This window comes from Glandiceps talaboti, chromosome 23, assembly GCF_964340395.1.
Source record: "Glandiceps talaboti chromosome 23, keGlaTala1.1, whole genome shotgun sequence".
Lineage (NCBI taxonomy): Eukaryota > Metazoa > Hemichordata > Enteropneusta > Spengelidae > Glandiceps > Glandiceps talaboti.
Genome location: NC_135571.1, coordinates 3033469 through 3051087, shown reverse-complemented (window position 1 = coordinate 3051087; position 17619 = coordinate 3033469). Strand labels below are relative to the sequence as shown.

The 17619-nt window shown below is 34.1% G+C and overlaps 1 protein-coding gene across 1 annotated transcript; it reads right to left on the bottom strand.

The window, feature by feature from the left end:
• Window positions 1-6787: 6787 nt before the first annotated feature.
• LOC144453147 (transmembrane protein 216-like) lies at window positions 6788-17426 on the bottom strand. Its single transcript, XM_078144426.1, has 6 exons — window positions 17405-17426; window positions 15999-16015; window positions 14077-14170; window positions 11044-11136; window positions 8538-8739; window positions 6788-8116 (listed from the first exon to the last, which is right to left on the bottom strand). Exons 1-6 carry the CDS (start codon window positions 17424-17426, stop codon window positions 8098-8100), a joined length of 447 nt encoding a protein of 148 aa, XP_078000552.1. The 3' UTR covers window positions 6788-8097.
• Window positions 17427-17619: the final 193 nt, after the last annotated feature.

Here is a 17619-nt window from a genome sequence, read left to right as displayed (position 1 = left end):
AACAGAAGAGAGACCAACATTTTGTCTTGACGGAGCCAGCGGTCTGATATAAAAACTACGTGTACTCAGTTTTGCTTAGAGGCTCAATTTAAAGCAGTCCTTTATTTTGTCTGGTTCACTTAGACTTACAGCGAGGTTTTTTTCACATGATGTCGCCTTTGTAAAAGCTTTTAATACTCTTGAGTCGTACAGTGCAATGCAGATTACTGTTACCTCCGTCTATTTGATACCACTACGTAGAAACCTATAAGAAAGTGCACATGCTGCACTTTAAGATAACAAGATTGAACGACTACAGTTTCTTGCAACATTTTGTCTGAAGGATATGAACTATAAAGTGCCACCAATGGCATCATGCAGATACACCAAATACAGAGATCATAACAGTGGCGCCTGTGTGTCTTCATCGAGTTGCAATTCGTTTAAATGGTTTATTTCATCTAGACTAAATGTATAAGAAATTGCACTAATTTATCTTAAAGTGTAGAATGTATAGGTTTCTGAATGATCGTATCAAGCAGGGGGAGAGAAAGTGAAAAATAACCTGCAATGCGGTATAAGTGGAAACTTTAATCAGTCATTCATACATGCATACCGAGTAATTGCACAAGATGCTGGGCACGATCACAAGTATTGGAGATGAAAAGTCACTCTCAAAGGGAACAAAGGCGAGGCTGATTTCAACTTAGATGCATTGCTTTATGCCTAGGGGACTCAGAACAGTGACATTAACTAACCCTACATCGTCCCCTAAGCATAGAGATATACAGCTATTGTAAGATAAAATGAGCTCCACCTATGTTTCCACGGTAAGAAATGAAGACGAAAATTTTATTAATTCCTGGAAAACATGTCTTATTGATCAAGATATGAGCATATCATTCAGTGCTTGTTTTCAAGAAGTCCAGTTAGACCCACCCCATCATGGGTCCTTTAAGACTGGGGGAAACCAGAGTGTCAAGGGAGGTATATGGTAGATTTGAAGATGATGTCGATCACTGCTATTTTGATAAACAAGGGGTCGCAAAGTATATTTACATATACAATATTCAACTTAGCGGCTATGCAATCCTTAAAATGACTTTTTCAGTCGCTCCCCATCGGATTATTTCAAGCCTGTTCGATACTTAGACCACGCAATGACATGACTTCACATAGGGATGTCAAAGAAGACACAATCACAAATTTCATCAAATCGAGGCTAGGTCTTGACCCCAACGGCAGTAGTGCAAGGAGACAGTAGATTAACCACTCCGCCACCTACAAGCGATAGCCAGGAGGTTTCACCCAAAGTATTAAAGAAGATGGAACATGTAGGATTGTAATGTCTCCATGGAAACAGAGACTTCAGCTTTGATTAGACTGAAAACTTAAGAGACTCTTAGTTTATTCTGTAGGCGAGTCTTATGGTAGATTTAAAGATAGGAATATTCACTATTTAGTGGATCTATTATGGTGTATCACGTCGCACGAAGTTGGTAGCATTCATCGCAAAATATCACACAATCTCAGATAGAAAGCATTCAAAAGAGAGCTTTCATAATCATTTATCCTTTTAGTACCTATAAGGAATCACTGAACTTAGAGTCCTTAGAGATTCGACGTCTGAATATCTTTCGCAAGTTTGCTTCCCAAGTGTGTAAACCAGACTATAAACTCCCTCACCATGTTCTAGTACTTATAAATCATAGATGCCAGTGCATTTAGGCGAATGCTTACTTCCAGAGCTGGTCCCGACTTAGCGACTTTATGTACCTAAGAATATCACATGCGATCTAGGGCCGATTTGAAAGGCTTCGAGCTCAGTTTTAGATGAAAGTTCCCTTCACTCCTCGAAATGAAACTTTAACAAGTGCGATATCAGAATACACGACCGAAAATACAATATTTAGGCTGGGGCCAGAATTTAGGGCGGCGACGGAGGGTTGGGGTGGGGGGCTTGGGAGAAATTATTTGCAATTATTTGCAAACCCTCCCCCCTTCGCACTCTCAAAACATTTCATGCCCCCCTCCCCGAAATGAACCCAAGAACTTTCGTAGTCCCCCATTACAGAAGGAAGGAAGTAGATGTCAGCTTATGTTGTCGTGACATGACGTCGAACGGCCAGGGTATAAATGCTATATTTTTTGTTCGAACGCATTCAACTTGGCTTGCGTGTGGCATGACCAGTATCTCTATTGAATAAGTAGATGTATTATTTCATACTGAGAAATCTTGCAACAAGAAATACGTCACCATCTCTGTCCAAACAACTCGGATGTTACCTCACAATTAATTATTCATATCAAAGCCGGAATTATTTTCAAGTATCAATTGCACACGCATCTGTTCGTTTCGCCATCAGAGAAAGTTGTACATCAGCTATATGTTACAAAATTGTTTACTACTTCATTTTACCATAAAGAACACTTAACTTCATTACTAATTACTTCCATTTCTAATTAATTAATCCTAATCAGTTCCCCCGTTGGCTTGACGCTTTATTTGGATAAATAGTAGACTAAATAGTCCTTTTGTGGCACCTCGATTGTGGGCGACCTCCTCAATCCTTATCTTAGATTTGCTAGACATATTTCATAGGAATCCATCAATAATTAAAAAATCGACTACCAAAGAATAGAGCCTCTACCTTTTCATGAAAGATGACTTCTTCAGTTCTCTCAGTGCACAGAATTGCCGCTACCTAAATTTGATTAGGCAAAAAGAAAATGTTTGTTTCCGATAACATGACTTCAGAAAATAGAGTAGGTAGGTTAATATTTTATTTTATTTTACTTTAAATTTTTAAAAATTACTCGTCGGTCACAATACTTCCAAGAAAATTTGAAGAGGTGTAAAAGAAGTAAAATGATGATATAATTACAAGTTAGGCCTAAATGTTTGGTTCCGGTTACCCCCACCTAGCTTTTAACTGCCGACCCTAACCTTTTTTCACTTATTCGAGAAAAAAAAATAAAATCGTGAAAATTGTGTGAAGTCTCACGAGAAATAGTGGATGCGTTAACTGACATCAAATTTAAAAGACAATATAAACCTATTCTTCCAATCTATAATGGCTGTACATCTGATAGGAAAAATTAAACAACAGAGACCATTTGGAAAACAATGGAAAACCTCAATTAGACACTCACACATGAAAAAAATATATATAATGAAATAAAATTAAAAATCTACCTACCCCATATATTCTAAAATTGGCACTAACCGGAACCACACATTTTTTAGGCTTTAAGTAGACGAACACGTTATGCAGACTGTACTGTTATGGTCTAAAAAGACCTAATTTCTCTCTGTAATACGAAAAATTGACCACAAATGAGGCAAAGACATGAATATCAAAATAGACATAGAAATAATTGTCCCCATTTTACCTTTTTGCATGCAAAGAAAAATGTTTAGGATCCAGGGCTTAAAATAGGGTCGGGTTATCTGAAGCACAGTTTTTTTATTTTTTATTTTGGCCTAATGGTATTCGTATATATTAACATTCATTAAAAATGTAAGGCATAAAGCTAAACCAAGTTCAGTCATGTGAAGAAAGCGATATTAGTAATAAAAAATCGTTGTTAAATTATATATACGAGATTATAACATTATCCACTTATCTCGGAAGAGTATACTTCCAGGATTATTAAATCTATACCTGACACAGGTACACAAATGATAAAACAGGAAATTCACTAAACCTTTTTGTTGAAGGATTTTGTGTAACCTCTGTAAATTCGAGAGTTTTACATTAACTCTCAATTCATTACTTTCTTGGGAGATTATACTTCCATAAATATTTTGTATTGATACTCTCAAATAATATAACAAGAAGTTCATCAAACCTTGTTTTTGACGAATAGTACATCCGTAATACAAGATTTTAATACTATCTCCTTATTCCTCACGACTTTGTAATACTGCCACCCAGACAATACACTCAACAAAAACTTCACCAAATCTTATTTTAAAGGATTTTAGAGTAAATCTTTGTAAATCCGTATTACGTGGATTACGATCTCCTGACCCTCCACGAGTTTGACACACAAAAAGAATAAACTAGTTCACGAAACCTTGTTTCTTAAGGTAATCTTTAAAAATATAATGGAATATTTTAGTAATACGATCTCCAGCTGGCCCTCCATGGGTTTGTAAAACCGATATATTCACGAAATCTTGTTTTCAAAGGATTTTACTGTAATCTTTGTAATCCGTAATACAAGATTTTAACTCAAATGTTCCTAGAATTTCTTGAAAGAGGCACGAGTGTTTAATACACTGTACATGTGACACAGGCAAAACTTCAATATCATTAAAGTGCTATTTTATCAAAAATCTCATTCTTCAAAGGTACACTAGTTTTAACTGGAATATTATTTTTTCAATCAGACAACCAACAATATGTTCACCGAAAATTGTTGAAATATCAATGATTAGACATTATGCCTGTTTATTAGAGGTCTATTTTACCTATAAATAGTATTGTAGTAAGTTGGAATCGTGATTCATTGGGGTGCTGATTTTTAGGTGCGGACCCAAAATCTATTTGATTGGACATATTGCATGCTATTGTACAGAATTACAATAAAATCAATGGAGAACATATTGTTCATTGGTTTTAAGAATCAATAAGGCAATAATTCAATATGATAGCGTGATCAAGGTTCGTTGTAGACGGATTGAAACGTCCCAAAGTAAGTTTTACTGGCATACAATGAAATCTTTATATGTACCAAAATAGTTTCAAAACCCGTTCCAGTTTCTAGTGCAGGTTTGAGAACTGAAACAGAATATCTGAATAATCGGTTCATCGTGAATATAGTGTGCATGTGTATGAAAGTCCATGTCTTTCAGAATGTTCACGAAACTCCTTCACACAAAACAAATGGGAACCCACACCTTTCCTTAACCCGAAACATGATTTTTTTCTTTTGTTCCCTAGCAACGGGCTTGAGAAACTACACAAAGTTTGACCTCTTTGTAGAATTACAATACAAAGATAAATTGGTTGTGATGTGATGTGAAGTTATCAGCATGGCGTGATTATGAAGGCTAATTTGCATAATGTGAAGGAAAATTAAATTTCTGATGTCTTGCCATCAGGGACAGGAGAAGAATTCTCCTTGAGAGCTACCCTTAGACTTCCTGGTACCAGTTAACGTGTACATGAAATGAGTTTGAATTCACAAAGGACATCTAGTAACTAGTTCAAATCCTATATTTTGCACACATCACCCAGATCAAGTCAAAGATATAATCGCAAACGTTTCAAGTTTCGCATTCATATTTTGAATTTTTTTTTTTTACAACAAATGGCCGTCATTCGGTCTTTATTGCAAAGGCCATGAAATAAAGTGATGTTATAACACCCCTAATTAGCATGGATCAGTTAACGCGAAAATTTGCTTTATGTCTAATCTTCTGGGAGATTATCACACCGGACAGTCAATCATGCACACACTAGTAGGAAATAGGGCTTTCTTTTGTACTAGTTTATGCATAAATGAGTGTGATAATCTCCCAGAAGATAAGAGATAAAGCAAACTGTTAATGTAACTGATTTCTCACCAATTATAAGATTAGGGGTGTTTTAATTTAGATAAGAGGAAAAGAATGGACAAGGTGTCTTTATTTTGTCAATAAAGAGAGAATTATATACAGCTGAAAGCGAGAAAAGTAGCCAGGGGAAGAAGAAATTTTTTTATATAACCCCAAAAAATAAACAAGTCAATTGATCAATATCACACACAAAATAAGTGATATTGCACCATAAAAATTGATCATTCAATCGATCAATCATTCAACCAATAATATATCAATCAATAAATCGATCAATCGATTACATGCTCGCTGGCCCCTGTGAAACTAGTGGGCACAATGTAATTTGCATAAATATGGCCCCTCTTTGGTTAAATCAGATTTATGTATACACATTATATACATTCATGCATATCAGATTCATGAATATTAATTATATGTTAATTAGATTTATTTCTGGTTTCTCATTAACTGACTTTAATGGTGCTCAGTTATCAGGGCAGAAACTTGTCAGAACATTTAGAAACCCTCTGACTTGAGTTTTGTTGAGAACATCCACTTTTAATTTATGTGTTTGTTAAATTAGTTTGTTAATTATATGCATATACACATACATACATACATACATACATACATACATACACACACACATACATACACACACATAAACACACACATACATACATACATATATACATACATATACACATACTTACACACATAGATACATACACATATACACATACATACACACATGTACACTAATTAATATATTCATATGTACTAGTGATGTGGCAAAGATGACAACACACTCAACATCTAATGTTTAAATATTACAATTTCTAAATTTGTAATTTATTCATAAAATATCATACAATAATCATAATTATCCTCTTAATTCATAAGATGATTTTTAAGTCATCAGAGTACTAGTAATATACATTATTATGATTGACAATTGAGCAAATTCCAAACGTATTTTTCAATATTTCTCAAATACTGTTTTGGCCTCCTTAACAAATACATATGAAAATGTCTGTCTACAAAAACATAGCTACAAAGATGTTAGAAAAATGGTATATTTATAACAAGCAATTATGTACATATACAAAACGAAGTACGGTTCTCTTTTAAATTAATGAAATGATCAGTTTGACGTTTTATAAATTTGAAGATTCAGTGTGTGTGTGTGTGCGCATGTATGTCTGTCTGTATGCATGTATGTATGTATGTATGTATGTATGTATGTATGTATGTATGTATGTGTGTGTATATGTACAATCATGTATGTTGTATGTATGTTTGCACATATGATGGAAAAGAAGAAAACTATCTACAAAATTGGAGATTCGAATCAATTTCCTTTTTTTATTAGTACTGTACAGATGACAATTTTCATGACCTTTTATCTGACGTCGTGACTTCTCTTGTGATTAATAATTCCTCCTGTGATCCTATATATGACCCTGTAACACATCTTGTGACCCCAGATTATCCATGGCAAACTGACGTTCGGGTTCTTACGAAATTAATACTTCAGAACACATTTGCTGTTGTTTTATTAATGAGAACTAAACTTATTCTCAGTTAAAATCAAGAAAAAATGAGGATTCGCTTTTCAGATTTTTTAAAAGTACATCAAATATTAAAACAAAGCTATTTTTAGGATTCAAAATGACACCAAATATCATGGGAAAAGAGATTGACAATTTCCTGAAAAACAAGATGAAATTTTTTTCAGGAGGATTAGGCATAAACGGTCTTATCGTAGTCTCAAGTGATTCAAGCTACATTGATTTTCCGAACAAATTGGTCTCCTCGGTACATACTTCCTTAAAACGTCACAAATCTTCTACACGAACATTATCTATAATTTATGATCTACCAGAACATGGTGAGCTGCTTTGAAGTGGCAATATGGATAAAAAATGGGTATTTATTTTAGATTTTTAATGAAAAAACACCTCTACTGTGTTTTTATAGAAGTGAAATAACATAATTATTATATTAAATCCTTGTTTGTAACTCTATAAATTGCAAAACCTTAAAATATTTTATATATTTGTTAAAGTATGTATGATAACAAAGTTTATTCACAATTTTTAGCTTTTTGTAATTTATTGAATTTCAAAAGCACATTTGGTCGATGCTCTTCCGCAGTGTTTTTACAAGCAGGAAAGCACAGCAGAGTTGTCTCATAATGAGTACCCGTTTGTCTTCCATATGGCTTCTTTAAAGAAAGATCCTACACACATTTCCCTTAAACTAAAAGTCAAACAAATACCAGGAAACTATCAAAAAAATAATCACATGCGAGCTCATGAAGAACGTCTTTCATTTACATTCATTTCACCTTTATAGTTTTTCTACCATTAAATTAACATGTATATCAATATCCAAACATAAATAAATACTAATATTCCTCGGATCATGCACTAGATATATACAGGTGGTCAAAGTTAAGTATGTATTAAAACTAAAATTTATGCAAATTGGTTGAATCGTCTAAGAAAATATACATATCTTTTGTACAATATACAAAATTCAGTTGTCGTTCAATCCTGTCTGTTACTCTAACTGTAGGTGTCAGCTCTGTAAAAATAATAAGAAATTGTTTTAATTAATAACTTACAAGAAATTGTTATTACTCAATAACTTACAAGACATTGTTACAAATTAAATGTATTTCGGCGAAATTTTTGGCACAAAGTTTACAGAATATAGCTTAACTTGCATTTTGGGATTAGATCACTAGAGGGTGCACTGTAAGGAAATATTTGTAACGCTTGGAGTTTACGTGACATGAAGTCAGAAATGGGTTTTTTATATGTTTACATTGTATCAATCATAGTGGTGTGACCACTACAATTTACATCATGGTTTACACACTGTATCATATATAAACGTGTTGATGTCGCGCTTGTGAATGTTAATATAGGGAGAGGGGTTTTTTGGCCTAACTGATCAAAGTTTGTTTATTGAACTGGTGTGACACTGTGTTATCGTCCCTTACCTGGCAAAAGTGATAATAGCAATGATGGAGAAGATCAACTCAAGACCAAGGAATGTCAGCTGAATGGAGTTCAAAATAATCTCAGCTCTAAGTACATAGGTTTGCCAAATCAGCAGATAAATGTGACAGAATATCATAGCAATACTAAGGACCACCGACAGTAGAAGCGACACCACTCTCTCCGTCAAATTACCTTTCTTACCTGCAAAGAAATGTGAGTAAAAACTCAAATTACTATCAATTCAAAACATTAGAATTTTATATATGGTACATCATATGAACATATTCAAAAATTACAGGGGCACAAGCTGAGTTTATATGTTTTTGGGATGTTTTTATCTGCATTTTAAAAGGTACTCACAGTATTCTACTTACTGATGTATACTTAACCATCACTTGCAATTGACTGAACTCAAACCTGGTCTCAAGATATAACTTATAAAATGCTCCAATTTATTATATGTATTAAAAAATTTACAGGAACTCCATACAATGTAATCGACAGTTCTTACAATGCCAGAATACAAATTGTAATGTCACAAAAGGTATGCATCGGCATAACCATTATAGTAGAATAGTTTTATCAAAGTTTATTTTTGTAAGTATTTTCACATAAGTGAAAAGCTTATAATCTCAGCTTGTGCCACCTTAAATAAGATTGAGAAATGCAGACGTTAAAGTTCATAGGTCGATATAAATGTCTGGCTGAAGTGCCTTTTGTTTGTTGACAATAATGATGTGTTATGTTACAATCACTGTATACATGTGCATGTAGTGGGGGGGGGGGGGGTCATACTGATCCAATGTTCTGACCACCATAGTTACATTTGCATTTTTAGAATGAAGTCGGGGTTCACTTAGGCGCTAAATCTTACATAAATCATGTAAGTTTGTAACTTTCTGCTCAGAAACAAAATTCTGTTTGAGGATTGTTAGTTATGGTTTAGGTTGTTGTATCATTGGACTGTGAGGTGTATGTGTGAATCAGGTGACTGCTAGGTTTTTGTAGGATGGGACACCAAGGTGTGTATGTGTGAACCCAATGACGGCTAGGTTTTTGTAGGATGGGACACCAAGGTGTTTAGGTGTGAACCTGATGACCGCTTGGTTTTCGTAGGATGGGACACCAAGGTGTGTGTGTGTGTGTGTGAACCTGATGACAGGTAGGGTTTTGTCGGATGGGACACCAAGGTGTGTATGTGTGAACCCGATGACTGCTAGGTTTTTGTAGGATGGGACACCGAGGTGTGTGTGTGTGTGTGAACCCGATGACCCATAGGTTTTTGTAGGATGGGACACCAAGAGGTGTGTGTGAATCAGATGACAACCATGCTTTTATATCAAGTTGTTTTTAGCACTAAAGAAGAAAAGATAGTTACTGGAAAATTCACCAAAATGGAAAGATGCATTTCTTGGGTAGAATCTATTCTAAGATGTTATAATTTTAGTCATGCAATGTTTATAGTGGGATATCTACCAAGTGGATGAGAGACATGTGTATTATATTTAAACTATGACATTAAATTTAAGTTATTCGGACACACAGGAAGTCATGCATTTAAATAGTCAGAGAGATTGCTCAGACATGTGATTTTGTAGTGCAAGGAATCACGTTTTATATTGACACAACATGTACAAGTTACAATGCTAGTTACAGTTATATTATAACTTGTAGTCTTCTTTTCTGGTACTAGGTTATTGAGTTTAATTTCAACAAAGCTTATAATGTACATGTACATACATGTACATGTGTGGCTGATTCCTGCAAAATCTAGTGCACAATGTGAGGCTCATTAATATTCACTTATACTAATTAAAAGACTGCTGTGCTTGTCTTAAAGTTAATATGATGGTCACTTGTTATGAATTCGTTGATAGACCTACGATTATGATCGTAATTTGTTCAATTTCACGATATTTTAACACAAATTTCAATCAATAGTTAAGTTTGGTAGATGTTCTTTTTGATGGAGATGATGCCCTCAATTTAGAAAATGGGTGGTATTATTAGGTTTGATAAAAAAGAGTAGCATCAGTGTCAAATTACAAATCTTGTAACATGTTCAATTCTCATTTTCTAGTATCAAACATTTAGTTAGTGGTTTATTCGTATTGGTAGTATTTGATGACAAATTACATGTAATTCCTGGAAATATTAAAAAAAACCGCATCATGTCTAAGCATTCTCCTGACTCAATGAAGAGTGAATGAAAGGAACAGAAAGATTATTAGATTTCCTGAAACAGTACATAACAAAACCTTATACATAACATAATGACATTACGAACATTTACATTGATGTTTACATCTAGAGCTTTGGACTGAACTTACCCATGAATAGTCTAACAGCCTCTAATGCAGCCATAAAAACTAGCAGAATCCATTCTGAGATTAGGTTAGCTGACGGGTAGGGTAAAACGTTGCCTGAGGGACGCAAAATTAGGTGATGCGGGGAAGAAGAGAAAAGAGTGCAGTGAGCTGTCTGATGATTAACATTGGTACTTACCCAGTGTCAATCTCATTTTTTCAACAGGTATAATCAGGAACAAAAGAGATACTTCACCGACAATGTTAGAGTACGGATACGGAAAAGTTTCACCTGGACAATGTGATGGTGATCACATGATAGACACATGAAAGAAACATGATAAACACATGAAAATAAAATAATACACACATGAAAATAAAACGATACACACATGCAAGAAACACCATATGAAATACATGACAGAAACCAGAATAAACTCATAAATGTTGGCAAAAAAAAAGAAAAAAGTTACATACATTTATAAAATATGACATAAATACATAAATCTGAAGTGAGCAGACTTGGAATATAATGCATTACCAGAGTTTTTTTATACACTGACACAAGTTACACAGATTACAATGAAAAAATATATATATTTAAAGAGAATTTACTGCTATAAAGTGGTCATATGGATGAAGATTGGGTATTTATTTTGTATTATTTTTAATATACAAACTGTAGTCATACAAATTCTTATAGAAACTAATGATATGTGGGTGATGTCACATTTGTTACAATGTCACCCTGTTGTCTTTGTTCAGTGCAGTGATACTGTGATAAAACTAAGTTGATTGGAATATGTAATGATGTAAGTTTATTTCAAGAAAGTGTAGTCATATGAGTTCTTATAGAAACTAATGATATGTGGATGACGTCACATTAGTTATGTCATCCAGTTGTCTTTGTTCAGTTCAGTGTTGGTATTTTATGTTCCATGTGTTTATTTTGTGGTATATTCTTTTGTATATTTTTTGGTTTGCTAGTGAAGGTCTCCTGTACAGTACAGAGTAAGGCATTGATATCGTAATAAAACTAAGTTGAATTGGAATACGTGATGACATAAGTTGATTTCAAGAAAACAATTTTTATCATGGCTGTATACTTGAAAAATCAATGTGAAACAACACACAAATGTATATGCCGAGTCCTTGTTTGTAACTCAGTAAGTAGTAAAGATTAATGTATATGTAAAATGTTTGTTATTATAAGTACAATAACAAACTTTTTACACATTTTTAAAAAGATTTTTGCAATGCCATTAGTTAGAAACACAGACTAGGTGTATGTTGTTCCACATGTTCTTTATATCTTTTCAAACAATTCTTCAAGCAACATCTACTGGAGCAGTATAACTGATCAACAGTATATTTGTAATTTTAATCGTGTGTACATAATACATTATATATTATGAGTCATATTGAGTACCTTGCTGTGAATTTCTGTATATAAATATGTGAGGTGACAGGCCCAGACTAACTGTAAGCTATTTACTGACTCCTCATTTACCCACTGTTACATTTATTTGGGGTAAATAAACTGATTATTTTATTAGTGATTATTATATGTTGATTTTTTCCAGTAGGACGCCATTATAAAATTGTTTTATAAATTAAAAATTCAAACTAAATACCAAATCCTCATCCATATGACTACTTTAATACAAGAACAGACATTATACAGAACAAAGTACATACATGTAGGTATGTGAATTATTTTATAGATGACATATATATATATAACATAAAAATGTTCACATATAAGTTTGTTTGACATGTGTAATTGATCTGATTGAAATTGTTGTTCAGCAAACCCACACAGGCACACATACATACTGTACACACACACACACACACACACACACACACACACACACACACACACACACACACACACACACACAGACAGACACAGACACACACACATGTGTACTTAGAAGTTGTCAAAAGTCGCTCGGGCATTTTGTTCCTACGTTTTATCTAAACATAAGTCGTTGCCACGCTCCGTTCTGCCGCAACACTACTATAATCGCATACTGATATCGAAGGCTGAAGGCCCGAGCTCGCCCCTCGATATCAGTATGCGATTATAGTAGTATTGCGCCGGATCTGAGCACCGCAACGACTTAAGTTTAGATAAAACGTAGGGAAAAAAAGGCGCGAGCGACTGTCGACAGTCTAATATGTACTCATAAATTTGCAAAAATCAATATCATAAACATACACACAAATACACACACAACAAACACACTAACATACATGTAATGTTTGCTAAGGATGGTAAGTACATAAAATCTACTGAGTTCCTTGTTATTCTTTTAATTTTCTTTCAATTGAATTCCTCAAAATGGTATTGTACAAGGTACATGTATGAAATCTATGCAAGTTTTACTTTGATTCACACAGCTTAATAAACAAACAAAAACACACAAATAAACACTTACATGACACCCCCCCCCCCCCCCCTCCTCCATACACAAACATACATGTACAGCTGTATTTCTAATTTGTGACCAGATGGCTACTGAACTGTGGCATGAGCATCAACAGATATGACATTACATGTACACTGAGGGAACAATTGACACATTGTCTTTCAATCAGACACTTCAGTTAGCTTAGCTGCTAGACTGTTCACTCTAAAATCAACCGAAGGTTACCACTGAGGGCGCTACCTCAAAGGACAGAGATACTCATTACCTGCCAGCATTATTCAGCAACCCCCAAAGTGAAGATACAAGGTCTTAGTACAAGACTACAGTTCACTTTAAAACATCTAAACACATAACTGCAGTATTCAAATCATAGAGAAATGCTATCATTACACTAACTCTACCAAATGGTGTAAATGAAATTGCATTATTAACAACTATATCTATTTAAAAAGAAAAGATGCATGAATTAAAATAAGACTTATTCAAATATCTTAACTGCATCTTTTTGACAAGATGTTGCAAAATTCTTTAGGCTGAAAGAGAGCACAGGTGGCGATTACCCATTTACAGTAACCTAGAACTGAGAAGATAAAACTTTTCAAAGGGGAATGCCACTCCAGGAAATAGAGACATTTTCATAAATTATGGGTTCTGGAGAGTCATTTCATGATTTTACATCACCTACAATTACTTGCGATTTCAGAGAAACATCAAGTTGATTGTGTGCCTTTAAAGACGTTCAGAATGTTGAAACTTACAACAGTTGTGCACCTATAAATAAGAGAGAGTACACTTACCTTTGTAGATAAATAGCAATGCTTCACAAATCCAGAATGCTACGTAATACCAACCATTCAAGTAGAACAAGATTTGTAATGGTAGAGATGACAACTAGTTACAAGTTAAGGATAAAACTTACAAACATTGTATTATTTAATGTAATAAATGTAGACTACAGAGCTCGGAATTAGCAGTAGTCCTTTGCATACAGACAACCGGTACTAGACATTGTAGCTCCATGTAGACTACCAAATTAGCAGTAGTCTAGGACACATACATGTAGACTACTAAAACATTGTATCTAGATTACCAAAATAGTAGTAGTCCAGTACACAGACTACTAAACATTGTATCTAGACTATCAAATTAGCAGTAGTCCAGTACACAGACTACTAAACATTGTATCTAGACTATCAAATTAGCAGTAGTCCAAGACACATAGACTACTAAACATTGTATCTAGACTACCAAATTAGCAGTAGTCCAGGACACATAGACTACTAAACATTATATCTAGACTACCAAATTAACAGTAGTCTAGGACACATAGACTACTAAACATTACATATCTAGACTACCAAATTAGCAGTAGTCCAAGACACATAGACTACTAGTACTAAACATTGTATCTAGATTATCAAATTAGCAGTAGTTCAGGTCACATAGACTACTAAACATTGTATCTAGACTACCAAATTAGCAGTAGTCAAGGACACATAGATTACTAAACATTGTATCTAGACTACCAAATTAGCAGTAGTCCAGGACACATAGACTACTAAACATTACATATCTAGACTACCAAATTAGCAGTAGTCCAGGACACATAGACTACTAAACATTGTATCTAGACTACCAAATTAGCAGTAGTCCAGACCCATAGACTACTAAACATTACATATCTAGACTACCAAATTATCAGTAGTCCAGAGCACATGGCCTACTAAACATTGTAGCTAGACTACCAAATTATCAGTAGTCCAGGACACATAGACTACTATACATTGTATCTAGACTATCAAATTAGCAGTAGTCTAGTGAACATAGACTACCAAACATTGTATCTAGACTACCAAATTAGCAGTAGTCCAGAGCACAGAGACTTCTAAACATTGTATCTAGATTACCAAATTAGCAGTAGTCTAGTGAACATAGACTACTAAACATTATATCTAGATTACCAAATTAGCAGTAGTCTAGTGAACATAGATTACTAAACATTGTATCTAGACTATCAAATTAGCAGTAGTCTAGTGAACATAGACTACTAAACATTATATCTAGATTACCAAATTAGCAGTAGTCTAGTGAACATAGACTACTAAACATTATATCTAGATTACCAAATTAGCAGTAGTCTAGTGAACATAGACTACTAAACATTATAGCTAGACTACCAAATTAGCAGTAGTCTAGTGAACATAGACTACTAAACATTGTATCTAGACTGCCAAATTAGCAGTAGTCTCTAGTGAACATAGATTACTAATCATTGTATCTAGACTATCAAATTAGCAGTAGTCTAGGACACATAGACTACTAAACATTACATATCTAGACTACCAAATTATCAGTAGTCCAGAGCACATAGACTTCTAAACATTGTAGCTAGATTACAAAATTAGCAGTAGTCTAGTGAACATAGACTACTAAACATTACATATCTAGACTACCAAATTATCAGTAGTCCAGAGCACATAGACTTCTAAACATTGTAGCTAGATTACAAAATTAGCAGTAGTCTAGTGAACATAGACTACTAAACATTGTAGCTAGATTACAAAATTAGCAGTAGTCTAGTGAACATAGATTACTAAACATATAAACCTGTGTTCATTACTACAATCAAACCAACATGCCATGGCAAAATCAGTAGAACAGTATTTTCCTAAAATGGAAACAGCAAAATTCTTCTTGTTGAAATGCTAGAAAAGGATACAACTTCTTGAGTTTTTCCTGTAAGAGGACACAGAAGTACATTGTAAATTCAGTGACATTAAAATGAGTTACACATAAATATCTTAACTTACATGTACATGTAGTACTTACAATGTACATGTAGTCTAGAATTCTAAACTGGTAGAGTATTATGTTTTAAAAACTTCATTACTAATACCAGTCTAGTCCAGACGGTTGTTCGAACACAAAAATCTGTGCTCCCGAGTCCCCCCAACCATGTTCATATAAACAGGCTGACGTCATTGTGTCTTCACGTGATTTTAGTTTAAACAGACTGGAGGTGGAGTCCTGGTTGGACATTTGCATATCAGTGCAGTCCTAGAAACGTTTATATAAAGGTCAAAAACCTGTCAGTTTGTGATGGATTACTACTGACATGTACCCTTTGCGCTTCGTTCACCACAGGGAAGCACCACAATTTAACACCTTTTGTAACCGTCATGACTAGACTGGTATTAGTAAATTTTTAATGAAGTTTTTAAAACATAATACTCTACCAGTTTAGAATTCTAGACTACATGTATGTAGTACATGTTTAAAAGAAAAATATTCTGATATTTCATTCTGTAATTTCAAAAGGTAAATTTTCATGATGGCAATTTTCCGTCCCCTCATGGCAAACCCAAGGCAACTCCCTCCTAGCTGCAATAATTGTAGTTTTGTTTTTATTTATGACACTGTTTTATTTCATTTTTATATTTTACTTTGTGTGACTCAACATTGTTCGTTTTTATTTTTTATTTTGTTACAGGGTTTGTAAAGAAAGCGGAGGACCAAGAGCAATGGAGCGAAACCGCTGCATCTCCAAATGTAACTTCCCCCCTCCATGGCAACTCCCCCCTTTATTACTTTATTGTTCAGAGTGTGATATATTTTGGTGATATGAAGATACATATCATTAAACACTTTTAGTGGGTAAGACTTCTATTCATACCCCCCCCCCCCCACACACACAAACACACACCCTTACACTGTTACAATAGTTAATAATAATATACCGAGTGACGAAACCACAACCTATCATAGTATCTGACTGTTTTCCTTTGATTTGGTTAATCTCCCCATTACTCAATGTTGGTCCATCGCTTTGAAAGGGGGTTGGGAGGGTAGGGTAGGGCGAAAGATCGTCTCTAGCTAAACAAAAAAATCTATTCAGCATTTTATGATTATCAACACAACAAACAAATTGAAAACATTACTTTGTATGGCAATCATAGGTATGTAATATTATTAGTGAATTAAACATGACCGACTAATTCTAAAGATCAGGGGAAGCGATCAAACAACTCACTGTAAAAGAAACACGGCTCTCCGTAATGGTTAATGAGAAGATTTGTATTTAGAAGAACACTTCGGAATAAAATTGCACAGATAAATTATCGTTACCTCTGTTTGCTTGAACCGCCATCTTGGAATTTAACCCCTGACCTTTACACTTTGCCATAAATCTCGAAAACGAAATAATGTAATCATATTTTACAATATATTAGACTCCAATTAAAATTGAAAAATATTTTTCAGCTATTGTTAAATTTTGTAAAGATATTTTTCTCTGTTTTAAATGATTTGGGGTCAAAAAATGACTCCGAGCTTACTTCCCA

Coding starts and splice junctions, on each gene's coding strand:
- LOC144453147 (XM_078144426.1), bottom strand. CDS start 17,426: ATGGCGGTTCAAGCAAACAGAG. Junction 11,137..14,076: donor ATTGCTATTTATCTACAAAG/GTAAGTGTACTC, acceptor CACATTGTCCAG/GTGAAACTTTTCCGTATCCG. Junction 8,740..11,043: donor AAAAATGAGATTGACACTGG/GTAAGTACCAAT, acceptor ATTTCTTTGCAG/GTAAGAAAGGTAATTTGACG.